The sequence below is a fragment of the Sinocyclocheilus rhinocerous genome, unplaced genomic scaffold (assembly GCF_001515625.1).
Source record: "Sinocyclocheilus rhinocerous isolate Xijiao unplaced genomic scaffold, SAMN03320098_v1.1 scaffold1238, whole genome shotgun sequence".
Taxonomy (NCBI): Eukaryota; Metazoa; Chordata; class Actinopteri; order Cypriniformes; family Cyprinidae; genus Sinocyclocheilus; species Sinocyclocheilus rhinocerous.
The window spans coordinates 1,396,971-1,423,954 of NW_015662954.1; the positions used below are offsets into that span (position 1 = coordinate 1,396,971).

The 26,984-nt window shown below is 36.4% G+C and overlaps 1 protein-coding gene across 1 annotated transcript in view; it reads right to left on the reverse strand.

The window, feature by feature from the left end:
• polrmt (polymerase (RNA) mitochondrial (DNA directed)) overlaps positions 1-20,175 on the reverse strand; it is a 53,411-nt gene extending 33,236 nt beyond the window's left edge. The window contains exons 1-8 of the mRNA XM_016538774.1: positions 19,899-20,175; positions 19,645-19,743; positions 17,955-18,802; positions 16,911-17,044; positions 9,852-10,038; positions 6,251-6,400; positions 3,375-3,713; positions 3,039-3,278 (exon numbers count right to left, since the gene is read on the reverse strand). Of these exons, the coding sequence (XP_016394260.1) occupies positions 3,039-3,278; positions 3,375-3,713; positions 6,251-6,400; positions 9,852-10,038; positions 16,911-17,044; positions 17,955-18,802; positions 19,645-19,743; positions 19,899-20,040 (2,139 nt within the window). The 5' untranslated portion in view covers positions 20,041-20,175. The remainder of the gene's footprint in view (positions 1-3,038; positions 3,279-3,374; positions 3,714-6,250; positions 6,401-9,851; positions 10,039-16,910; positions 17,045-17,954; positions 18,803-19,644; positions 19,744-19,898) is intronic.
• Between the last annotated feature and the right edge of the window lie 6,809 nt (positions 20,176-26,984).

The window sequence follows — 26,984 nt, forward strand, 5'->3', positions numbered from 1 at the left end:
TGAATCAGATTAAACTATTCATGCTGTATGTTGTGGATTCACTAAAAAGAACCAGTTTATTAAAGTAATTTGCTTTCTAATCTAACTACACTGGTCGTGCTGTATGTTTCTAATTGATTAAAAATAATCAGTTCACAAGAGTAATTTATTTCTTGAATTAGAATAAACTATTCATACTGTATGTTGTGGATTCACTAAAAAGAACCAGTTTATTAAAGTCATTTGTTTGAGAATCGAACTACACTGGTCGCGCTGTAGGTTTTTGAATCATTAAAAATAATCAGTTCACAAAAATCTTTTGTTTCATGAATCAGACTAAACTACTCATGCTGTATATTTTGGATTCCCTTAAAAGATCTAGTTCATAAGAGTCATTTGTTCGTGAATCAAGCTAAACTTGTTGCACTGTATTTTGGATTCATATGAAACCGTTCATAAGAGTCATCTGCTCATGACACACTGGTGGCTCTGTATGTTTTTTTGACTCACAAAAAAAAAATTAACTCAGAGTTATTTGTTCATAAAATATGTCAAAACAAGACAGAAAACTGGATTTGTCAAGCCATTTCACTAGACTAAACCTCAAAAAAGATAAGATGGAGATCACCTTGCTACAAGGTGGCATTTTAAATGTCTCGAAAAAGGAATGTGAATCCACCTGACAGCATTCATGCTACATGAATAATCCACAGTCACGCTAAACTGAGAGCTCTTCCCTGCTGCACGGGCCATCTGCAAGCTCAGTGGAGGAACGGGAGTTAAGCTTGGGGTCTTTGAAGCCCACAGTGCATGCCGAGAGCCAGGGCAGCAGCGTTGGGAATGAGATTTTCGAGGACAAAAAGGAAATTCGCCCAATCTTTTTGGGCTCTTTCCTCCCCCTTTTTGCAATCCCTCGCCGGTTAATCAAACAGGCAATTAAGAGGACAGTAAAAAAGATATTAGTTTCGCCACAATCCGTCTTCCTCCGCTGGCCCGCGATCACTCGCACAGGAAAAATGATTCCATAATTCATGAAAACATGCGTGTCCATGAGAGCTTTTAGATGGGGAACGGACGGTTTATGACACGACTTTTAATGGACAGTCATTTGACTGTCTAGCCATGAACAGCCTTCAGTATGGAAGCAAAAACAATTCAGGGACGTGCAGAATTTTAACTAGTATGACTTCGGGCCCTATTTTAACGATCTAAGTGCATGGTCTAAAGTGCAAGGCGCAGGTGCACTTAGGGCGTGTCCGAATCCACTTTTGCTAGTTTAACGACGGGAAAAACGGTCGGCGTGCCCGGCACGCCCGGCGCATGGTCTAAAAGCGTTGTCCCTATTCTCTTAAAGGTGCCATAGAATGCAAAAATCACTTTTATAAGGTGGTTGAACACAGTTGTGTGGCCGCAGTGTGTGAGAATAACCAGCCTATAATGGTAAAAATCCCCCCACTCATTTTTTTATAATCCCAATAAATCATAAACAGTCTCTCCAAATGAGCGGTTCCAGGTTTCTCACTACTATGACGTCATACTCGGGAAAGTCCCACCCATTTGTGCCACTCTCTGCCCTAATAGGATAGACACAGCCCTGAGTGAAAAGCATCAGTCCGCCATTACTGTTTTCTTGCTGTAGCTGCTGGAGATACAATATCAGCGCCAAAGAGCCATTACAAGTGTCGTGTGTTGGGATGTACCAACGACCACAGGGGTCTCCATAGACCGCTGAGGACACGGTGGTTAAATTTCATTTTCGAAGAAAATGTCCCGGAAAAAAACGGAAAAGTCCTATATGTTTGTGGTAATCATTTTATGCCGGACTGCCTCACAAACGAGGGTCCGTTCAGCGCTGGAGTTGTGCAAAGATTGCTTCTGAAAGAGGGATCGATACCAACGCTTTGTGCGCAAACGTCCAGACTCTAGATGAAGTAAGCATCACGCGTCATATTTTGTTTTCCAAAAGGGCTTCTTGGATCTCTGTAAGGCTAATGTTGCTAAAGCTACCATTGTCTCTGCTTGTTTTCACTGATGCTGCCTTCACGTGCTACCAGAATGATCGTAAATAGGAATGTGGTAGTTAAAAATTGCATTTGGAAGCAATGTGAAATCAGTAACACGGTCACCACCAGTTAAACCGTAACACCAGTATGCCGACAAACACAAAAAAAATGGCTCGGTATGGCTAGTTTTGACTCATACCCTAAAAGTGGCAATTTCAACAAGCTATGAAAAATGATCTGTCGGGTATTTTGAGATAAAACTTCACATACACACTCTGGGGACATCAGAGAACAATTTAAAATATTGTATCAATGCATTCTATGGCACCTTTAATGAGTAATGGGTGTGTTTTGGGCATAACGTGCAATAAACCAATCAGAGTCTAATCTCCCATTCCCTTTAAGAGCCAGCTGCACTCGCACCATGCCGGATTCACTATTTATACAACGGAATTTGCAAGAGCAAAAACTGAACGCGTCTCCAGAGAGGAAACGGAGCTGCTAGTGCGCGAGCAAATAGGTAGCCTAATTCTGATACATGCAATGTCTATCCATTATGACATGTAGGCATTTTCATGTTTATGTAGCCTATACAATAATAATCTTTTACATTGTAATCCTTTAATTTTTAATATTTGGCATGTTTGTGTGCTGCGTCCCTGTGTGTGTTAATAAGTAGTGTACATGCGCTGTGGACTCGCCTATAGGTGCACATTACTAACGCGCTCTATACAAATAACAAAAAATACTGCGGCATTGACTTTAGGCCAGGTTTTAGTTGGTCAATGGCGAAGTCTATTTCACTTGCCTCAAAATAGCAACGCGCCAACAATGTGCCTGAACACATCTCGTTTTCAAACCAGCACGCCCATGGGCGCACAAATGGGCGCATATGCATTTGCTATTTAAACAACGTGGCGCAAGATGTAAAAATGATAACTGCGTCGGGCTGACCTGGAACCCTAACTAGCAAAAAACTCTTGTGTCGAGCCTGGCGCTGCATTTCACCAGGTGTATGATAGGGCCCTTCGAGTCTAGCTGGTCTCTACCTCTTACCTTATGATTGCTGCGGAACGTGTACATGTGGTAAAGGACAGGGATGAGCTTCTTCTCTTGAGCGGGATTGAGGATGTTGCTCCAAATTTTGAGCTCACGAACCATCAGGTCAACCAGGAAGCTGCCCAGCTGCACCATCAGAACCATCGGCCAAGGGGTGTCATCACTTAAAAGAGAGGGACCGCTGCACCTCTGCATCTCAAGACTCGCCCAACACTCCCGTGGCAGCATGCCATTGGTCTGTGATGAAACAGGAGGTGATATATAAAGTAAAAGCCAATTTGAACATTTGATTCGAAACTGAAGGTGTCAGATCTGGTCAACCAAAGCTTGTACCTCAGTGTCATTCGCCAGGAGCTCAGAATACGAGTTGTAGATACTCCCAAGCTTCTCGATCATCTGACTGTGGCTCTTCTGCCGGATGGAGTACAAATTGTAGACACGGTTTCCCATCTCCTCCGCCATGATAAGCAAAGATTCACCGCTGGGTGACAGTTTGTTTAAACCCTGAAGCATGATGTTCACATAATCCTGATCATCCAGGATACACAGGTATGGGTATATGCAGGTACTCCAGGACTTCTGGCTGTTGCTGGATACTATCCGTTTCTTTTCCTTCAGTGTCTGGAGGAGAGCTTTCTCCCAGTGTTTGCGCTGTGTTGCTAGTAATTCTCTCTATAAAAATATAAATGTATTTGGTCACGCTTTATTTTTAGGTCCAATTCTCACTACTAACAAACCATTAACTACGACTCAATAAACTCCTAATTTGCAGCTTATTAAAAGTTAGCAAGGTAATTGTTAAGTTTAGGTAGGATTAGGGATGTAGAATATGGTCATGCAAAATATGTGCTTTATAAGTACTAATGAACAGCCAATATGTTAATAATAGGCATGCTAATAATAAGCAACTAGTTACTAGTGAGAATTGATCCCTATACTAAAGTGTTACCATGTTTTTTTTTCAGAAATGTTGTTTATATGTGCAACAATAGCAATGGCAATAAAGACAATACATTTACTTCAATGCAGAGGATAAATGTACTTCAACACAACAAAAATCATGATGTACACTAACAGTTTTACAGTTTTATATACTTTTGTTAAGGCTTTTTTTCCCCACACAAAAATACTATAAAATACTGAAATATTAACTTGAAATCTCATGGGTACTTAGTAAATGTTTTAGGAGTTTAGCTGACAAAAAAGTTTGGGAATCCCTGATATAATACACTACTTTTCCCCATTACAGTAACATACTGAGAATTTGGGGAGAGGATGTGCCTAATTGTCATGAAAATAAAGTGTCTTAATGCTCCTAAAATAGGCTTCATTATCATCTCATTGCAGGCTTCAAATTACAAATTATATATTTTTTCCTTTGGATTTTACGGTGAAATGTGACATTTCTGGTGAGAATTGATCCCTATACTAAAGTGTTACCATGTTTTTTTTTCAGAAATGTTGTTTATATGTGCAACAATATAGCAATGGCAATAAAGACAATACATTTACTTCAATGCAGAGGATAAATGTACTTCGACACAACAAAAATCATGATGTACACTAACAGTTTTACAGTTTTATATACTTTTGTTAAGGCTTTTTTTCCCCACACAAAAATACTATAAAATACTGAAATATTAACTTGAAATCTCATGGGTACTTAGTAAATGTTTTAGGAGTTTAGCTGACAAAAAAGTTTGGGAATCCCTGATATAATACACTACTTTTCCCCATTACAGTAACATACTGAGAATTTGGGGAGAGGATGTGCCTAATTGTCATGAAAATAAAGTGTCTTAATGCTCCTAAAATAGGCTTCATTATCATCTCATTGCAGGCTTCAAATTACAAATTATATATTTTTTCCTTTGGATTTTACGGTGAAATGTGACATTTCTGGACAGTTTTCATGAGATTCACTCAGCTGCCATTTGTGGCCTTTACGTTACATCACATTCTCCTCTCAAGCAGCCTGTGGCTTCAAAAAGAAAAATCTCATATAAATGTAGATGTGAATTTTATGCACGACACAAATCGGGTTCGGTGGGCAGCTGAAAATGGGTCATCTCTTTATCAGGAAGCTTTTCAGGTTCACTGCAGACCGGCGGAGCAGGCAGATGTCACAGATCAGTTATGCTGACCCTGCGATGGAAAGGTGACTCTCTCACAGGGCTGGTGGGGACACATTACAATGCATTTCTATTCCATTAAACCCTAGCGCAAATGTTGCGGGACCACGGGGGACCTTTCTCGTGAGGGAACACAGACAGTGGAGCAAATGCCAGTTTAAAAAGAAGCTGGATTGTGGGAATATGGCTACTTTCAATGCATGAGCTGGAAACTTTCAAAAATGTTTGCGTTTAGCCAATGGATCATAGCTTAGGTGCAAATCTGGATCCTAAAAAAATATAACGTGTTAACTATTGAAAGGAAAAATCTCCCACACATCTGTATGTGATTTTAAAAGTCCTCTTTATGGTAGTTTGCTATGTTTGGGGATTCCCACTGTGCTTGTTTCAGAGAACCCAGTCATAGCAATATTAATTCTGGCCCATAAACGGACATAAATAATTTGGAGTAGGGGAAAGTGGGGTAAGCTGTGCCACTTTTTACTTATGCTGCCCTCTAGGCCAAGAGCAATAAAGTAAAAACTAATATTTCTTATAAAATAGTTGTTTCCAACTAGGAGAAAGTTCAATCATTGTGGAATATGAGAAAACAATCTACATTCCATTCAAATTCCCATCCCGTATTTTACAGCATATTATTCAATTTTACATAAACCAGCCGAAAAATTTAATTTTAACATAGCGAGGCCATTTTATAACATTATTTACTGTATCTGTACCATTTCTTAGCACTGGCACATCTTACCCCAAAGCTAGCACACTTTACCCCACAGCTACCATTTTGGAAAAAATGCTGCATTTTATAATCCGTAGCTAATCTTTAGCCAAATTACCATATGTTTTATATAATGGCAATGCACCAACACATTTTTAGGCCTGTATAAATCCGTTTTTACCCTAAAAACAGCTATATATTATGGGCTTGTTCTAAATATATGGTCATGTGACTAAAATAATGCAGTCTGCTAGATTGTTAGACACAACTACACTGACACATCTTACCCCACTCTGCTATAAATGCAATAACGATAACCTCATGGTTTTTCAAATCAAATCAGACAGGTTGTGGATTCATACCATTTTGGCCATATTTTCGGTGACAGGCTTTAAGGCCTCCACGGAGTCAATAGTGATGGTAGTGGCCTTCTCCATACCCAGCTGAAGACTGAAGCAGTCACGCAGTTCTTTCAGGCTGAAGTCCAGTTTAGGATATGTGGCACCTTCTCTCTGAAACACACAAGAAGGGAATCAAGTCGTAAAACCATTAATTAAATGCAAATCAAATGCACTTTGCTGCTTAGTTTATTAAAAAGAGAATTACTATCTGAGATTCAAATACGGCTCTATTACCTTTTACATTATTGATTTTTATTTATTTATTAGTAACTATTTCACTGGTATATTGCAATTTTGTTATTAATATAAGTATTATCCTTACTTTCAAATGTAAAATTTTATTTTTTATAACATGTTTTTAAATTAATTGTAATAAATAAATGTGTTAAGCCAACAATCCTATTAAGTAATTGCATAATATTATAACATCCTGACACAACCAGTGTGTTTTGTATGTGTTTGTGTTGTTATGTGCGAACAAAATCATAAGAGAGCTCAAGACGACCCGCTAAATAATGAGCGCTGAGAATCTCTCATCGCCGGAGGCTCTAAGTTTAATATTACTGGCTCCTTATAACTGGATATGAAGGCTGAGAGGGTTTAAATCTCATTAGGATAAACATTAAAAACGATCATTCATTTGACTCCCAATTATGGAGACTATTTACTTCAACCTTTCACAGGCTGCACACTTTGTTATGAGGCCCGATCGAAAGAAGCCACTGCACTTTATGGCCCAATTAAAGAACCAAACATCATTACGTTTAAGTGCACTTATACATTTAAAAGAACCAAGAAAACAAGCTAGCTAAAATAACCATACGAATGTCAAATGTCAAATGTATTTATTCTGTCTCGTAACTTCCACGTACGGCCAATTAAAATCCAATGAGGTTGAACAGTCCCACTCTCGCAGGTCTGGCCGGCAGCCAAATTTGTGGCTGCATAAAATAAGAACTGTAAATACGGCATATATTATAGCAACAGCTTGCTAAGTGGTGCAGAGACCGTGTTAATGTGGGCTGTGCGTTGACATGTGCAGTCATTTATTATTCGAAGGGAGGCATTGGCGGCCTGCACAGACATCTGGGAATTATCGCTAAACACATGATGGAAGGGCTATGACAGAACAGGTCAGCCGGAGCGTTAATACTCGCAAGGAGAGAGCGACTGCTAAATCTGTCCTCAATAGAGATCACATGGACGCTGGCCAAAGCAAGCACAAAGGTTGTGGAGGGATAAATCATGCCCACGGCGATGACTACTACAGCCCGGCCAGGCAGAACACAAGATGCAGTGTTGTGTACGGCTCGGCAGAGGCCCATATTTCCACAAAGCCACAAACCTGACAGGGAGAAGCATGTGTGGTGACCTCGGTTTTATGGATGTGTCGTCCCAGTCTTCAATGCTTTAGTGAGGTTGTGCGAATAAAGGATGCATTGGGAGGCAAGAAATGCCATTTATGGCAATGAGGCAACATCTCAAACTATCTAAACCTGGTGCACACAATATGACTTTGAAGTCAAAGACATATTTCGAGAATCATAAAAAGAGGTAAACGAGATGAATTGGTGGTATTTCCTCATTTAGTGTTCAATGACGGCCAATTATTTGCCTTGATGAAACTTTAATAGTGACTTTTTATGGTGACAGTGCCTTTTTTTTTTTTTTCTCAAGGCGAAACTTATTTCAGAATATTTTCTTGCCATGAACTAATCCGATCATGATCATGAACTGAAATTTGTCACTGGTGGTCAACATTGTCAATCATGAAAATAGTGCTATGAAGAATGTATGGATCAAGACTGTTGATCTGTTAATTAAAATAAAATATTTAAATATTAAAAAATAAATAAATAAATAAATAATCACAAAAAACAACAACACGACGGACAAAAAAATAAAAAATAAACGTCAAAACGCCAGAAAAATTCTGCAAGCAGTATATTTAAACATAAATTTAGCTATGACCTCATTTTTCGTTAACAGTGTCATTCAATCATTACAATAGTACTGTTATGAATATCGTACATTCTGGAGTGAGATCACAGTTTTGTTTTGGCTTTTATCAGGACAACAATCATAAATGACAAAGGAATAAAAATAACTACAAAAAATAAATAAATAAAAAACAAACAAAACATTAAAACAAAGCAAATCACAAAAAAGCTAAGTAAAACAAAAAACATCACACAAGAAAACTTCTGCCAGCAACATGTTTAAAAGCAAATCTAGCCTGTTGGGCATCTCTGAAAAGTTGCTAACAGAGTTTCTTTACTGCTTTGTGCTGAGAGTTGCAGCATTTTTATCTCAGACCTTCACATGACCCAGTTCTTCTATACTTTCCAGGAAAGTTTCCATTCATGGTGTTAGGCAGCGGAGTGTGGGTTACAAATGGGCTCATGTGCACCTGCGGTAATGAATCAGTTGGGGAAAAAGAGGGGATGGCGGGGAATTGGTTGTGGGGCAGACTGGTGCAATAACACCCCCCAGTGTGCCCAAAAATAGAGCGGGCACCTCTGTTTGAAGGAATTATATAGCAGATGACAGCTGACATGGTAGTGAAACTCGTCATTTTGACACACAAGACAAGTTCAGGCAGGTCTTTCAATGCTGACAGAGAAGACAGGTATATAGTTTAAAGAAAAGCACCACCTGTTTTATGGTATCAACCTCCACTTCAAATCCAATTTAGCAGTGCAATTAACCTGTTTTACAAACAGTTCACTAACAATTCGCAATGGAGGTTTAATGCAAAAGGTCATATCTAGGCTATCTATGAAGAACCCTAACGTAAAGAAAAACGACAACAACGTTTTTTTATGGGTAGTAAAATATGTACAGTCAAGGGTGTTGTAACACCATAAACACTATATAGCTCCGTTAAAAATTCAGAAGATAAAATGAAAAACTGAATGAATAAAAATGACAAAAAGTGAATTTTATAAATACAATATAATAAAGTAAATATTATTATTAATAGTATAAATATGATATATAATATGATGAGGACTGTAAAATAAAAAATACATGTATTTTTTATATTTAAAAATTAAACTCTCTTTCAAAAGTTTGGGATTTTTTTTTATTAATATGTTTATTTAGCAAGGAAACATTAAATTGACCAAAAGCAACATTTAGAAAGTTAAAATATTTACTTCATATAAATGCCGTTATTTTTTTTTTTCATTTTTATTCTAACTTTCTACTCGAATCCTGAAAAAACACCACATAACTGTTTTCAACATTGATAATCACATTAAATGTTTCTTGAGCAGCAAATCAGCATATTAGAATGATTTCTGAAGGATCACGTGACACTGAAGACTGAAAATTCAGCTTTGCCATCACAGAAATAAATTACATTTCAAAATATATTCAAATACAAAATATGTTAAATTGTAATAATCTCACAAATTTCACAATATCACTGTTTTTACCATATTTTGATCAAACACATGCAGGCATGGTGAAAATAAGATATATTTAAAAAAACAAAAAAAAAAACATAAAAAATATTTTGAAAAGTAATATAACGTAACGTAATGTAATGTAATGGTACCTCAGCATAAAACTGTTTCACCAATGGCAGGGAACAGACAGGCTGATCTTTGGATACACTGGGTTGGTATTCAGGATGCACCAAACGGACGGCCCTCAGAACCATTTCTCTTTCATCCTTTTTAAACACACACTGTCTGAACACGTCATCCACGGACAGGCCGTCCACTTCCATCTGCTGCAGACACCTGTGTGGACCAGAAAAGAGATGACTATATTTCACAATAACATGTATTTGAAGCTGAAGTGTTTTTTTTTTTTCATTTTAACTTTCTAATACCAGATAAATATGGTCTTGTTTTTTCTAGTTAATTGCAATTGTGGACTAAATTCCCAGATGAAATTGTTTTTTAAAAATGAATGCAAAGGTGGATGGGAAAGGCCTTATAATGAGAAAACTTCCACGACCGCAGCACCTGGGCTCATAGCGCTGAGACTGGCGGGGTGTCAGAGTGGAATATCAAATATTTGCATTGACACGGAGCGCCTTCGAACAGAACGTTCTGCTCCCTCTGGTAGTGGGTGTCAGATAGGCCACTGTCATATGTCCAAGAATTACAAGGCTGTGTTTATTCGAACAGAAAATGTGTGAGCCCCACGCAGCTGGACTGCTCACTGTTGATGTAGAGCTATGTTCATGTCGTGGATAGAATACAAATTACAGCACTCTGGAAGAGAGAATGAGAGTCTGTGCCAGAGAGAATAAGGAAGGAATAGTTGACGACACACTATCAAAATAATTGAAAAAAAGTTCAACCAAAAATGAAAATTTGCTGAATATTTATTTACTCACCTTTAGGCCATCTGAGATGTAGATGAGTTTGTTTCTTCATCAGAACAGATCTGTAGAAATTTAGCATTACATCACTTGCTCACCAATGGATCCTCTGCAGCGAATGGGTGCCGTCAGAATGAGAGTCCAAACAGCTGATAAAAACATTGCAATAATCCACAAGTAATCCACATGACTTGAATTAACATCTTGTGAAGTGAAAATCTGCATGGTTGCAAGAAACAAGCCCATCATTAAGGAGCTTTAACTTTAACTAGCTATTGCATTTATAATCCATAATAACGCTACCTCCAGTGAAAAAAGTCCATCATCTGTTGTCCTCTCATATGCACAAACACATTTGTTTAGAACTGTTTTGGCTTATAAACAGTGTTTGATCTGTGCATATTTCTCTTCTGATTCAGACAAGACAACTTTTTCACTAAAGGAAACAATATTAGATTATGGACTTGTATTTTGGCCAGAAGTTTGAAGTTAAAGACGACTTCATGATAGATTTTTTATCACAGACACTTAGCATTTTGGTGAACAAGATGTTAATTGATGGACTGGAGTGGTGTGGATTTTTGTGATGTTTTTATCAGCTGTTTGGACTCTCATTCTGACGGCACCCATTCACTGTAAGAGGATTCATTGGTGAGCAAGTGATGTACTGCTAAATTTCTCCAAATCTGTTTCGATCAAGAAACAAACCCATCTACATCTTGGATGACCTCAGGGTGAGTGAATCTTTAGCAAATTTTGGGTGAACTATTTCTTTAAGTAACAGCCCAAGCTCCTATTTCTAGCTCAGAAAGAACAAAAGAACTGTAATAAATTCAACAAACCTGGAACTACTTATTCTATCAACCAATCAGAATCATGAATTCAACAGTGCCGCGGTACTAGTTGTAAACTAGTGGTTTAAGCACATTTATTCTGTAAGGAGATATTTTACATTACCGGGAGGCTGCAGGACAAACTGGGTTATTCCAAAACCTCTGAGAATGCAGTGATGGTTTCCAAAGCAACAGGCTTCTTTGGGAGTGAAATGCACAGATGATGCGTCATCAGTGCCCTCTAGTGCACACCGAGCAGATGAAGCCATCGAGGGCAACGTGAGGCGTTGAGAAAGACATGCCTTTTACCCTTCCCATCTTGTGTGTGACAGAGGAACAATCGCATCATTACCTCCTGAGGGTTGCATGCATTCAATACTCTTGTAAATGTTAAACCCTCAGCTGATGCAAATGCAATTAGGAGAGGCGGAAAACTCTACATCAGGGTAATCCTGAAGCATTCTTTTAAAGGCTGATCTCTTGTTGGGGACAAAGGAAGCTGATAAATATAGAGGTTGGTGAGAGTTAGGCTTTCTGTAGAGCGTTCAAAACGCTGCTTTCGTTGCATTTGCCAAACGAATGTCTATGTTCGTTCGAATATGTTCATTCCCAGATTTTTTTATTTATCTAACACTCATTTGAAGTCGATCATTAAAACACTAATAATTTAATAACACTGTTAAATGTAATCCTTAGCAAATGTCAAAATCGACATACATTTTTCATACATTAGTTGTTCTTTTAGTATTATTTATTAGTCCTGTCAAATGATTAATGGCAATTAATCGCATCCAAAATAAAAGTTTTTGTTTACATAATAAATGAGTGTGTACTGTGTATATTTATTGTGTATATATAAATACACACACATGCATGTATATATTTTAGAAAAATATGTTATGTTCATATATTAAAATATTTATATATAATATAAATTATATGAATATAAAAATATACATGTAAATACTTTCTAACTATATACTGGGTATGTGTGTATTTGTATATACATATTAAATATACACAGTACACACACATTTATTATGTAAACAAAAACTTTTATTTTGGATGCGATTAATTGCGATTAATCTTTTGACAGCATTATTATTTATATATTATTATAGTAATTATTAATATTCTGAATTGGCTATTTTAGTTTAGTTTTCATTTTAATATCAGTGTACGCTTTAGTCATTTTTTATGTGGTTATCATATAAGTTTTGCTTTTACTTTAAAAAAAATTATGTTTATTTAGCTTTAATTTATTTGTACAGTATTTAAGTTTTAGTATTTTAGGCAACATTTTCTAAGTTTCATTTTTCATTGTATCTATATATTTTATTTCAGCTTTATTTCAATATTATTTTAATCATCTAGTTAATAATAACATTGCTGGTACATTATAATTGTGTAATTTGCCTAAATTCACTTGTAGCACTTAATACCAACTCACTTTAGTTTTTACAGTTTTGTTTTTCATTTATTTAGGCAAAATTTTACTGAATTATAACATTAGCCATTTATAGGTTGAAAGTTTACAAAACCGAATCCAAACACATGTGGTGTGAATTCAGATTCAAATGCTTTTAGTGTGAATGGTCAGATTAGGTTTGTGATTCAGGCAAAACAATATTTTGTGTCCATCCAAATTCAATTATTTTTTGCAAACTCCTTCCTACAGTAAACTATGTAACATTCACCATAAAGTGAACGAGTCAGCTAGTGCTGTCAAACGATTAATCGCGATTAATCACACCCAAAATAAAAGTTTTTGTGTACATAATAGGGATGTAACGGTATGAAAATTTCATATCACGGTTATAGTGACCAAAGTTATCACGATTATCAATATTATCACGGTTTTGTTAAAATTAGATGAACATGTTCAAAAAGAACTGATTCACACTGAAAACATTTCAATAAGTTTTATATTTGAAAATCAACAAACAACAAATACAATTAGCAGCTATATGCACTTTTTTAGCATAAAAATTAAATTAACATTAACATGAAGCTCTAATAATAATAATAATAATAATAAATCACATTTTTTGTCCAATTATTTGCCCAGTTAGTTTTGGTATTGAGGTAAAAGTTACCTTGCATTCGCTATATAACAGTGGGTAGTGGACACGAAGATGACTGAGCAAATTTGATGCGTTTCCCCCTTTTGCAGCGACTTTCTTCTTGCAAGATCAGCAGACAGGGTGACCGTCCTCGATTAAATTGCCTTCAGGACTCTTGTAAAAGCCAAAATACGACCAGACCACCGATTTGGTCCTCTTAGATGGCTGAAAAATCTCCCGAGCGCTGTCACTGCCTTCCGCCATTTCCTCTCGTGCAAAAAAAACAACAACAACACTGCATGCTGCTTCTGCGTCAGACTGATGCTGGCTGGACAGGATTTACCGCGAGTTTTCAAAATCGCAATAATCAAATACGGTTTTGATGATAATTCAATTTTAAACGATAATACTAACCGTCAGGGCATTTTATCGTGATTTATCGTGAAACCGGTAATCGTTCCATCCCTAGTACATAATATATGTGTGTGTACTGTGTATATTGTATATATACACACACACTCATTCAGTATACATTTTGAAAATATTTACATGTATATATTGATATTTATATAATGTATATTATATATAAATATATTTAATATACAAATATAACATATTTTTCTTAAATATATACCTGCATGTGTGTGTATTTATATATACATAATAAATATACACAGTACACACACATATTATGTAAACAAAAACTTTTATTCTGGATGCGATTAATCGCGATTAATCGTTTGACAACACTAGAGTCAGCAATTTCGGACATATGCACCTTGTGAGGTCAAGATGTCAAAATTTCCAGGTTTTAATCTATTCTTTCCACACTGACAGCTCTTAGGATTATGTTGATGCTTACATTACCGGCTACTGACTACACTGTCATTACAATCAAAACAACAGTGAACGGCTGGTCCTAAAGATCGTGATTTGAAACCAACTGTGCAAAGAAGACGACAAGCTCGGATTGCAGCGAAAGATGCAACAACCGTGCCGCATGAGAGCTGAAAGACAAACTGAAACTGTGGCAAGGAGAACAAAGGAGAGACAGATGGGTAAAAAATAGGCTCCTCTGGGGTTTGTAGAAAGAAAAAGAAGACTTCCACTACACAACAGTGTGTGTTTGCCATCAGCTTACAGTGATCGATCGCCCAACCAGCTGCCACAAGACACCCTGCACCTGTCCCTCTGTGCTGTCATTGGGCGGCACCATATTTGCCTCAGCAGTCACCTTTAGCCCTAATCAAATGCAGATACTTTGCATTAGGCTTTACAGACGCACAAAAGCCTAATACAATAAATTAGATCACTTAAAACGGTTACAGTGTGGTAACAAACAAACTGCTAAAGATGGAGCACAAAGGGCACAACTGTCTGGTGGATTTAAAACCAACGTGAATCTCATCATTTTAAGATGTTTAGCAGTTGCGTCCAAATTAAAATATACACTACCGCTCAAAAACTTTTTGCAACCATGGGTGATTTATGTTTTTAAAAGAAGTCTCTTAAACTTCCCAAGTCTGCATTTATTTAATCAAAAATACAGTAAAAATAGAAATATTGTGAAAATTTTTTACAATTTAGCATAGCTGTTTTCTATTTGATGTATTTTAAAATGTAATTTATTCCTGTGCTGGAAAAGCTGAATTTTTAGCAGTTATTTACGTGATCCTTCAGAAATTATTCTGATAAGTTAACTTATGCGCAAGAAACAGTTATTAGTACTAATAATAATGTTGAAAACAGTTGTGGTGCTTAATATTTCTGTGGAAAATGTGATACATGTTTTTGAGGATTCTTTGATGAAAGAAAAAAAAAAAAAAAAAAAAAGTGAAATAGAAATCTTAGGAACATTCACTTTTGATCCATTGAATGCATCTTTGCTCAATAAAAGTATAAATGTATTTCAAAAGGATTGAGAAAAAATTTTGCAACAGATTTTGTCTATATACAAGGAAAGTCAATGGGGTCCAAAACAACATTTGAGATATGTTGAGCATTTTGAAACACTGAGACAGGTTTCAAAATATCTACTTTTGTGTTCCATAGTAGAATGAATTTCAAATCGTATTAATTACTGACTAATTAACAAAAATAATCACAATTGCATTTGGATTATAAATGCTTGCTGAAAAAACACGTCAAATGAAGACAATTCAATTCAAAGATATTTGTTATATATTCTAATACATATTAAAACACAGAAATTTTTAATTAAATATTTTAATAAATAATTATACTAAATTAAAAAGTGACAGCCCTAATGACAATTTAATATATGTGACAATGTAAAAGTGAGGCAAGAAACAAAAAACACACACCAAAATAACAGTTTTTTGATCTGGCCTCATTCTGTGAAGGATCTCCTCATATAAATGCAAGTGAGGAGGTGTTCATCTGCTAAATTCTTCCACCCGGAGATGAGTAGCACACAAAACAAATAGATGACCAGAGAGAAAATGGCGGTCCACTGAGTTAATGCTCTTTAGATGAATGACCACAATTTTAATTTCTATTTTTGGACACGGTCAAGGCAGGCTCAGAATAATCCTATAGTGCTATGGATGAATGGATCGGCTCATGGAGGATGCATTCATAAAAAGAGCATATATATGTATATACAGTGGGTACGGAAAGTATTCAGACCCCCTTAAATTTTTCACTCTTTGTTATATTGCAGCCATTTGCTAAAATCATTTAAGTTAATTTTTTTTCCTCATTAATGTACACACAGCACCCCATATTGAGGTCCTCTGAGTTAATGCTCTTTAGATGAATGACCACAATTTTAATTTCTATTTTTGGACACGGTCAAGGCAGGCTCAGAATAATCCTATAGTGCTATGGATGAATGGATCGGCTCATGGAGGATGCATTCATAAAAAGAGCATATATATGTATATATATATGCATATATAAAAGCATTACGAATTTGCATGTTTATCAATTTAATTTGGATTCTTATAGGGAATCTAAAGAGAATGCAGGAGCCTTTGATACACATGAATTCCTGCACACTGCAACACTGACACCCAGAGACACAGTCTGGAACTGTCAATCCATTAAACAATGTGATGGTCATATTGTTATTGAATATTTTAAAACGGAATGATTGTCATCATTGTACATTTCTAACTGTCAAAAGCTCTTCCGGGTCATATTTCAACCCAATATATATATATAATGTTCTTTTTTTCCTTTTGATCTTGGAGCAAAAAATGACCATATAATGTATTTCTAAGATTAATGATCTCGATAGCATTCATGTGACGGGGTAAAAAGCTTTAAGAAACCTCCTCCTTGCAAACTAGTGATGCACCATCTATTGGATTCACCCATGTGATTGGAATACACTGAAGTACATAAATGAAGTAAGTTTTTACCTTTTAATGATCCATGTCTGACACTCAGGCATGCGGCCCATGCACTCCAGAGCAGCACTGTAAGACGCAACGTTGGGTTTCAGACCTGCTTCTTCAATCAGAACGAACAAGCGACGAATGTGACTGAAGGAACCCTGCAAAGCACAGTTAAAAATGGCTTTAAATAGAGCATTACAGAACAATACTGAAAAAGTATTAATCGGAACAAGCAAGCAAAATACTACAATAAATGATAGAATAATTTTGAAATGGAAAATTCTAAAACATGTACAATTGAAGGGAAAGGAACAAGCAAAATACTGAGACATCCTGAAAAATAATGTAAGACTAAAAACGTAATAGAACAATCAATACACTAAAAAATATTGAGCAATTATTAAAAAAAATAAAAATTAAATAAAAGGAAAAATATTAAATTTAAGACTAAAGAAAAAGAACAGGCAAAACAAAAACAAAAAAAAGAAGAAAAAGTACTTTTTTGTTAAATATTTGAATACAGTGTTTAAGTCGGAGATACTGGACTCTGACATACCTAGCATTCAAAAGTTTGGGATGATTAATTTTTTTAAATAAATGAATACTTTCGTAATTATAAATGCTGTTCTTTTGAAATTTCTATTCATCACATAATTCTGAAAAAAAAAAAAAGTGTCACAATTTTCATGAAAACATTAAGCAGCACAACTGTTTTTAAGACTGTAAATAAGAAGAAATGTCTCCAAACATCAGAATGAATTCTGAGGGATCATGTGACATTGAAGACTGAAGTAATGACTGCTGAAAATGTAGCATACAGGAATAAATGACATTTTATAATCTATTTAAAAAAAAAAAAATTGAAATATTTCTGCAGTATTACTTTATTATATTTTTTATCAAAAATGTGTAAAAAGAGATGCAAATGGATCATCATCAAGATGTTGTATGCACTGACAGTTGCATTTGTTTACTATATTTTCATTTATTTCGTTTTGTCATTTGTTTACTATATTTTTTATTAAAAAATGTTAATATAATGTAAAAAGAGAGATGCTTAATACATACTCTTTTGGCCCACATCCTCATCACGATGTTGTAGGCGCTGATAGACAGGTGCATTCGTTTGGATAATTGACGATGATGAGAAAGTAGGCAGCTCTGAGCTCTAGCTACATCATCGATGAAAACACACGCCTCCAAGTAACAGCGGATTCTGAGCTGAGGATCTCCATAGCGGTTTCCTTCCTTATCCTCCAGAAGCCTTTCAGGAGCACTCGAGCTCTGCTGGTCGATTTCGATGTCTACATCAATCTCCTCTACCTCATCAAATTCTTTATCTGCCAGCTTCTCTTGTGTAGACATCTCAGAAACACAGTCAACTTCACTGCTGGAGATCTTTTGCACTCCTGGAAACCTGACGGCTAAACTTTCTGAGACTCTCGAAACCTTCTTTTTAGACTTTTTTTGCACAGCACTGATTTTGGAGGATGTCGTGGTAGACGCAGAGGTTTTGGAGTCTTCTCCTTTAGTTTTTGTCTCACTTCTTTTGCCTGTTGTGATGGTCTTTGTAGATGTACCAGGACGCATTGAACTCCCTTTGCTGTTTTTACCCACAACTGTCTTGTCGTGCATTCTATGTGAAGTTTGTTTTTTGGGATTGATCCACTTTTCACGCTTGAGTTTCTCCATCCAGCGACTTGCGTGAGTTTTGGAAGGCACGACGCCTTCAGTTCCACCTTTTTTTGCAGAGGGCCCACTTTTAAGCATTTCTGCTTTTTCTCCTGGCAAGTTCTTTTGACTATTCCCAGGTGATGTTTTCTGTATTTTCTGCTGCATTTTGATGATTTGCACCTTTGAATGTTTGACGTCTACAACGGCGTCAGATTGCAGCTGTTGGATTCTGGCCTCCAGGACTGTGAAAAATTTTTTAAGAGAAAACTGTAGTGCACATGACAGTATTATGCACCTTTATTTTACTTAACAATGAACTTCTATTAATGTATATTAAGTTAAATAATTTTAAGTTTAATTTTTATATGTATCTCACCTGCTTGATTGTTTATATCAGCACATATTGTAAACTACATCATCACCCAGTAATATTTTTAAAGTACATTCAGCGTCACCCACATACATACAGTACACTCACATAAAGCAATATAAGCATCAAAGATGAAAAGGGTTTTTCAAGCATCAAAGGAATAGTTTAAAACATTTTTAAATGTGTTTTTTTAAACAAATTTTAGATTTAAATTTTTTTTTTTTAACTCTAAACAACACACTTTTAAAACATATATTATGTTTTATATGTATATAAAAACAACCTTTTGTACATTTAATTTGATACTGACACCTAAATGTGACATCTTGTCTTTGACCCTATACAGCAAAACTTGCATGACTATTATTAGTATCATTGTAAAATGTAAGCTATATTATCACACAGCTCTATATATAAAATAGGATATAAACAGTACAGTAAGTATACAACTTCATTTGCATACATAAACTCACATAATATATACACTATATAGCAAATCTTAATTGCTGGAATGCTTTGAAAGGGTCTGTATTGTGAAAAGCGCTGCATAAATAAAACCGACTTAGCTTGAAATTAAAATTAAATAAATATTACCCAACCAAAAATCATACAGCCAATTTGCTCTTCGAAAAAAAAAATGAAAAATTCAGTTGTTCTCTTATAACATCAATGATTAACATTAGATACATAATCATAAGTGAAAATATACCATACCATCCAACAGCTGAGACTGTTCACAGAATCTTTTCTTCCCACCTTCCTTCTTAGGGATGGCTGAATAGTGTCTTTGGTAAATTGTAGCCCATGTTTTCTCTGAAAAATGAGAGATAAAACGGTTACCTAAAAAGCTTACCAACTCTACTGTTTGTATTTGGTGCTGGAATACGAAATGAGACATAGCATGCTTAATGTGATTTGAAGGACAAGACAGACGGCAGCATGACAATAACACTGTTTCATTACGTTACCTTGTATTTGTCTCTCTCCATTACTCCGTATTCTGAGACACAGGTGGCAATAATCGCCATTCAGAAATCTCTGAACACTTCTGTCAACCGCAAAACTGCGAGTTAAAGCAGCTGAATAGGCACACAGTCTCAAAAGTGACATGTTGTTATGATAGTTTTGAAACACCGCGTTATCCAGTGCAGAAGGCCGCCATTTTGTTCAGACCTGACTACTTCATAGGCGATACGAGGAGTTCAGACATCAAAGAGCGACGAGCAGATCGACCAAATTTCATCTTGAGGTAGGATGAAACACCTGCTAGTACTGTACATCTCATGTAAGCTGTATTTCATTGACATGTGTAGTCACTTATTTCATATAAGTTAAGCTTTAGGAAATGTTCTTAACGCAAGAGGAAAATAGGGGACAAGTCGACTGTTTAATATGTAAGTTAATCAGCTACAAAAACCTTGTTAAGGTATCAAAGTTGTTTTCAACCTAAATTCACTTGTTAAATCTCTTTATTTTACTAAATATACTTATGTTTAGTATAATAAAAAGATGTACTAAAGTAGCATTTTTCTATTGGTGAAGGCTCAGTTTGACAGCTTTAAAATATAAAATATAAAAAAATGACGAGACTAATTTCATTTAAGTTTTAAGATATTAAACGATTTATTTGAACGAAATGATGTGTGATTTAAAAATGCCTGTATTGGTTAGAAACTGTACAGTAGATGGCGAACTTTGCCAAGTTTCACGCGATCCAGTAGGCTACGAGGTCACACAAAGCGCGCGCCTCAGTATTTGCCGCTTAAAGCAAGGGTAGGGTACACAAATGTGTCCTTCAGTTTTTCACTTTTCGACTTTATGTGCCGTCTTTCTTTGTTTTGTGACGCATGAAACTTGATATTTGTAGGTAAATATGCTATTTTCTCTGTGTTTGAGGGATTTAGGCCTAGGTAATATTTTGTAGGCCTATTCATATTTACAGTTGTGCTCAAAATTATCCATACCCTTGGTAAATATGATCGAAGAAGGCTGTCAAAATAAATCTGCATTGTTTATCCACTTCATTAAAAAATTTAAAACAAAAATGAAAGTGGGGGAAAATCACATTATGAAATAAATATTTTTCTCTAATACAGTAAGAGGACGTGTGTCTATATCGTCCTAATACACGGTGAGGAGGAGAGTTTGAGTGGCAAAAGACTCCAAGGATCACAGCTGGAGAACTGCAGAAAATAGTTGCGTCTTGGGGTCAGAAAGGTCATCTATCTTGTTCAGATAGATGGCATAATGGATTCTATAAAATACCAATGGATAAAAAATTAAAAACTGACTGTCCATGCTAGAAATCTTATAATGGGCCATGGTTGGATCTTCCAACAGGACAATGATCCACAAACAAACATCAAAATCAAAACAAAAATGGGTCACTGAGAACAAAACCAAGCTTCTGCCCTGGCCAACCCAGTTCCCTGAGCTGAACCCTATAGAAAATGAGTCTGGTGAACTGAAGAGGAGAAATCTGAAGGGTCTGGAGAGATTCTGTATGAAGGAATGGTCTCTGATCTCCTGTCAGATGTTCTCTAAACTCTTCAGGCATTAGAGGTGAAGACTCAGAGCTGTTCTCTTGGAAAAAGGAGGTTGCAAAACGTATTGGATTAAAGGGTATGATTAATTGTGACCAATGTGTATTAGAGAAAAACATTTATTTCATAATGAGATTTCCCTCCCATTTTAAATTCTTATTCTCCAATGAAAGGTTAGATTTTAGTAAATTTTTTAAATACAATATCTAAAAGATTGATGATACAGATTAATTTTCACAGCCTTCTTTGATCATATTTAACAAGGGTATGAATAATTTTGAGTACAACTGTAAATACATTAAATACATCTGTGGATGCATGTTGTCGTTTGAACAGTAATGCTGTTCTTACTTCTTTTAGATGTTTGGCTGACTGAACTTCTCACTAATTAAATCTTTGTATCATAATGTTAAATTAAAAATGGAAACGGATGATGAGAGTAACAAATAAAGTTTAGTTAATACTTTCATTCAGCAAGGATGCATTAAATTGATCAAAGGTAACAGTAAAGACTTATATTGTTATAAAAATTATATTTCAAATAAACACTGTTCTTCTCAACTTTCTATTCATCAAAGAATCCTTCCACAAAAAAATATTACCACTACTGTCAATATTGATAATAATAATGTTTCTTGAGCAGTGCACCCTGATTCAGTGCTTATTAGAATGATTTCTGCATTGATCATGTAACACGGAAATGGTTGCTGAAAATTCAGCTTTGCCATCACAGGAATAAATTAGTGATTTACTGTATTTTTAATGAAATAACTGCATTAAAAATCTTATTGACCCCAATCGTATTGACCCCAATTAGGCTATTTAACATCATCTAATCAGGCTCTCTGAAATCTTTTTAAATTCTGAAATAAGTCAGTAAAACATTTATATCGACAGTTCGATGGCAGTCATCAAAGCAAGTTGTGCATATCTAGTAGGTGGAGATCAGATGTTTTTTGTCGCTACGGTTCACAGGGTCACCTTTCTGATAGGACCATTTGATGTTTCAAGCTCTGGTGTGACAGTCATTACTGGGTGACTGGCTGTCAACAAAAGGAGAGAAGAGAGCCATACAAGACCCTGAAAATAACTTCAGGACAAGGCTCCATTCACTGGAACTCTTTGCACACCTATATGAAGGGTGTGTTTCTTTGTTTTTAGAAGTAGGAGCTGCTTTTAAAATGTTCACTTGATTAGTCAATGCTTCATGCAAGTATGAGTTGAGGTTTTGGAAAAAGGACAGTAAAAAATTCTGGAAAGAGAAAAATTCTCGCTCTGATTTTAGTCTTCTAAACATACCAATGCTAGGTGTATTTTACAACCACATTGAGAGGGTTAGCATACCCTCATGCAACACATTTAGGAAAATCTCTCCACACCTGTCAGTACTAATAATTCAGAGACAATGCTTAAAATATGAAGAAAAAAAAAATAATAGTATCCTCATGGCACTTGAAGGCAGATTTGTTTGAGTTTCTACAATTAGTACCAAATATCTCCCACATCTGAGACACATCTCTCTTTGATTATCGCTAATGATGAAAGTCCACCAATCATATCCGCAATCTTTTTTTCTTTAAAAAGTAACAGTCCATTTTATCACGTGTAGATCTCTGTCAACCCGAGAGGATGAAGACTCTCAGGAGCTGTTGATCAGATAGACTGCTCACTTATCACTGGTTTCGGCTACAATGGACAATGATCACGAAGCAGGAAATGCAAATAGGCTTGTAGATTGATCTTCAGTTGTGGCGGCAGTGGACAGATCCTGAATTAGAAACAGATGTTTATGCAGGCGACCGCACAGTGTGGCACTCTGGTTATCTCGGCCACCTGCGTCGGAGGTATCTAGCAGGAAGTCTGTGGTTGACATGAGAGTTTCATAGCACATTGCCTAACTGCAGTGTGATAGTGATTCACAACAATCTTATTTTAAAATAAGCCAATAATTTGGGAGTGGCAAAATAACTAGACCATGGAATATGTGTTATGAAAAATGAAATAAAATGTAGGTTTTTTAGGCTGATGCCATTTATCGTTAGTTATAAATGTCAACTGAGGTAGTCTGAAGTGAAACGGAGACCGAGTTCGTGTTGGCAGTGGAGGTGGGTGATGGAGGGGGATTGGAAGAGACTCCGTATGTTAGCAGGAGAGAGAAAACAATTAATAATGGGAGCTATTAGGGGGAGCTAGTCGGCGCAAAGAGGGAGGTCGGGTTTCAGGCCCTTTTGGAGGACTTTGATGGTACAAAACAGGCCTCATTACTGAGATATTATCTCCATTCATACACTTACAGAGTTGATGGGAGCCCTGCTGGGAAAGATTAGGTTCCTTTCGCCAGTGAACATCCCACATGGCCGAACAGATTTTCTCAGCTCAGGGCGCAACCGGCATAGCGTGGCATCATGGGAGCAAAGCAGAGGCCTATTGACGGCCAACGATGTGTGGAATTAGAGATAGTTACCTTTTCTCTGAGGTCATGTCAATCAAGATTACGTTTCATATGTTTTTCTTTTGCTTGTTTGTTTTCCAGTACATTAAATACACAGTTTTTCAGAATCTGTAAAATATTTGACATTTAAAAACAGAGAAGAATACTGCTCAAAAGTTGGGGATCAGTAACTTGTTTTTTGATAGAAATCTCTTAAGTATACAAGTAATAAAACAATACTATTGTAAAATATTATTACAATTGAAAATAACTATATAAAGATATTTTAAAATGTAATTTATTTCTGTGATGGCAAAGCTGAATTTTCAGCTGTCAAATACTCCAGTCACTTGATCCTTCAGAAATCATTCTAAGATTCTCGCCAGCCATGTTTAAGATTTCTTGAAATGTTTAGATCATGGCAGTTGTGCTGCTGTGTCCCGAATGAAAGAGCTGTGTTGTGGACATGCATTTAGCAGAGGGACTAGCATCAACATATTACTTTGAGCAAGTTTATCATCACATCTGACATTCTTATGGGGACAGAACTTTGTTCTTGAGCCCCTAAGTGCAACATCTTACATTTCCCCTAAAATAATCTAATTACCATCAATCTCCAAGGAAGCGGGAGCTGATCTTATGGACTTCCGGGGTCATTGAGTGTGCTGGTGGGGCACAAGATTGCTCATACCGTATGTGCATGGAAGGGTACATCTGTACAACAGACAACAAGCAAGTCAAAAAAGAAAGAACAAAGCATAAGTTATTTACGTTTAGCTACAAAACTTTGTCTATACAGTATTGTCAGTGTTCACTTGGAATATGCTATCTGGTGAGTTTCTTGTTTCTGAACTCCACATTTCTGTTATGACTTAGATGTGCTGAATTCGAAAATCAACATTATTTGGACATTCTTTTTGAGACTTTTTTTTAGAAGTTTTGAAATTATCTGAAAAAATGGCGCTGGTGCTTTGCTGTGCAAAACTTGCCAACTTCTAGGTTTTTGAGAGTTGTTCAGGGCATTGCTATATGGTTCCTAAGATGTTCTGAGCAGTTTTAAGAGCATTGCGATGTGGTTGCAGCAGTGTTTTTGGTAATTTCTTTGTGATCAAAGTCAAAATAGCCCATCTCCAAGTTTCTATCTGTGAATTTTCTGGTCCTTAGATACAGCTCAGGTAATCCAGCAATCATAAATCACATATCTCATTGTTTAGAAAAGTAATGCCTCTCCTGAATTAACTATGATCGGAGGTATTACACATGTCTGTAGAATTAACCGAGCAGGATGAGCTCAAAGTTTAATACTTACAGTTAAGGGTTTGTTCAAAACCCTAATATTAAGTATGAGCAAGTAATAGTTCTTCTGCCTTAGAAAGCTTCACTAATTAAATCTGCATCCACTTTTCCAGCTTTTTCTCAGACCGTAACCAGCTGTAGAAGCACGCAGCATGACAGTGATGGGTACTTTTCTGTGCCATCCATTTTTGTGAGGTGCATAAAGGTTGGCAGGGAAGAGAGAATTTAAAGGTAGGGGTCCACTTCAGTTAGGTTTAATTGGGGATGAAGGACTAAGATGTATGAGACTAGAAAAAAAAGAATAGGCTTTGAAGTACAGTAGCAAGAAACTCAAAGGCCGAAATGCCCAAGGAGAAGGGAATGACTGCGGGGAGCTGAAAAAGACTGCAGACTGCTGTCTCCATAGGCTTTTATAGGCTAAGTATGAGTGCTAAAGCTTCAGAGACCTATTAGTTAACTAGCTACAAAGTGTGAAGTGACTGACTCTTCCTGGTAAAACACACCTTCAAGAATATTTTCACCCTCTGCCCCTGGGCTGCACACTTCATTGAAACCAGGAGGATATGAAAAGTATGTTAGTGTTTCAGAGCAGAGGTTCGCTTAGACAAATGTGCCACCTCATGCCACTCATCTGAGTAAAGCTCACAACATCTTGAAAACAGATAAACAAGGTAGTTGTAAATATTTTACTTGGTGTCCTATCAGAAAATTAGCAGTTTTTAGGCTCCCAGCTGTTCATGAATAAAATTGCAGCATTATATTCACCAGGTCATAAGCTGACTCAAATGTCCATTGGAAGGTCTGGTCCACATACAAGTGCCATTACAGGTAAGGGAGACCTAATCTTCGCTGCTCAAATTTATCAATTTTTAAAGTGGTTATAAAGACCTTAACTTTACTTCTGTACATACTAAAAGCTCACAACATCTGGAAAAAAAATAAACAAGGTAGTTGTAAATATTTTACTTGGTGTCCTATCAGAAAATTAGCATTTTTAGGCTCCCAGCTGTTCATGAATAAAATTGCAGCATTATATTCACCAGTTCATAAGCTGACTCAAATGTCCATTGGAAGGTCTGGTCCACATACAAGTGCCATTACAGGTAAGGGAGACCTAATCTTCGCTGCTCAAATTTATCAATTTTTAAAGTGGTTATAAAGACCTTAACTTTACTTCTGTACATACTAAATTGAGTGTATTTATTACCTGTTATTTACCTGATGATTAACCTCCACATATGCTGTAAATCACTTGTGATGGCAACAGTTTATTTTGGTTCAGGGTGGGATGTAACGTGATATGGCACATCTGAGGATGATCAGTTTTGTGAAGGGAAATGAATGACAGTACGATAAAAGGTAAACAATATTGAGAGTGACATTCACTTAAAGTGATTATGAATAATCCAGGCCCCACCCATCTCCTCTCAGTCCCCCAGATGCAAGCCCTGCCCTGAATAAAATGCAGGAAAGGACTGAGCCACCCCACCAAAGAGCAGGCAGACAGCAAGGCACAGAGAGTGAGAGAGAGAAAGACACCCATTTACAGCTTTACTGCCTTGTTGAGTCTGTCAGACTTACTCTCACTGCCACCTCTATCTTATCCTCTCCCTCTCTTTCTCTTGGTAGTCTTTTTGAATCTTTCTCTTACACAGACACACAGGCACTCATTGAAATACACTCATTCAACCAGCTCATTGACAGGCACGGGTCAGACAGCCTCACATTTCACCTTGTTCTGCCCCTGACTGAGAGGAGAGAGCCCTGCAAGGTGCAGCCATCAC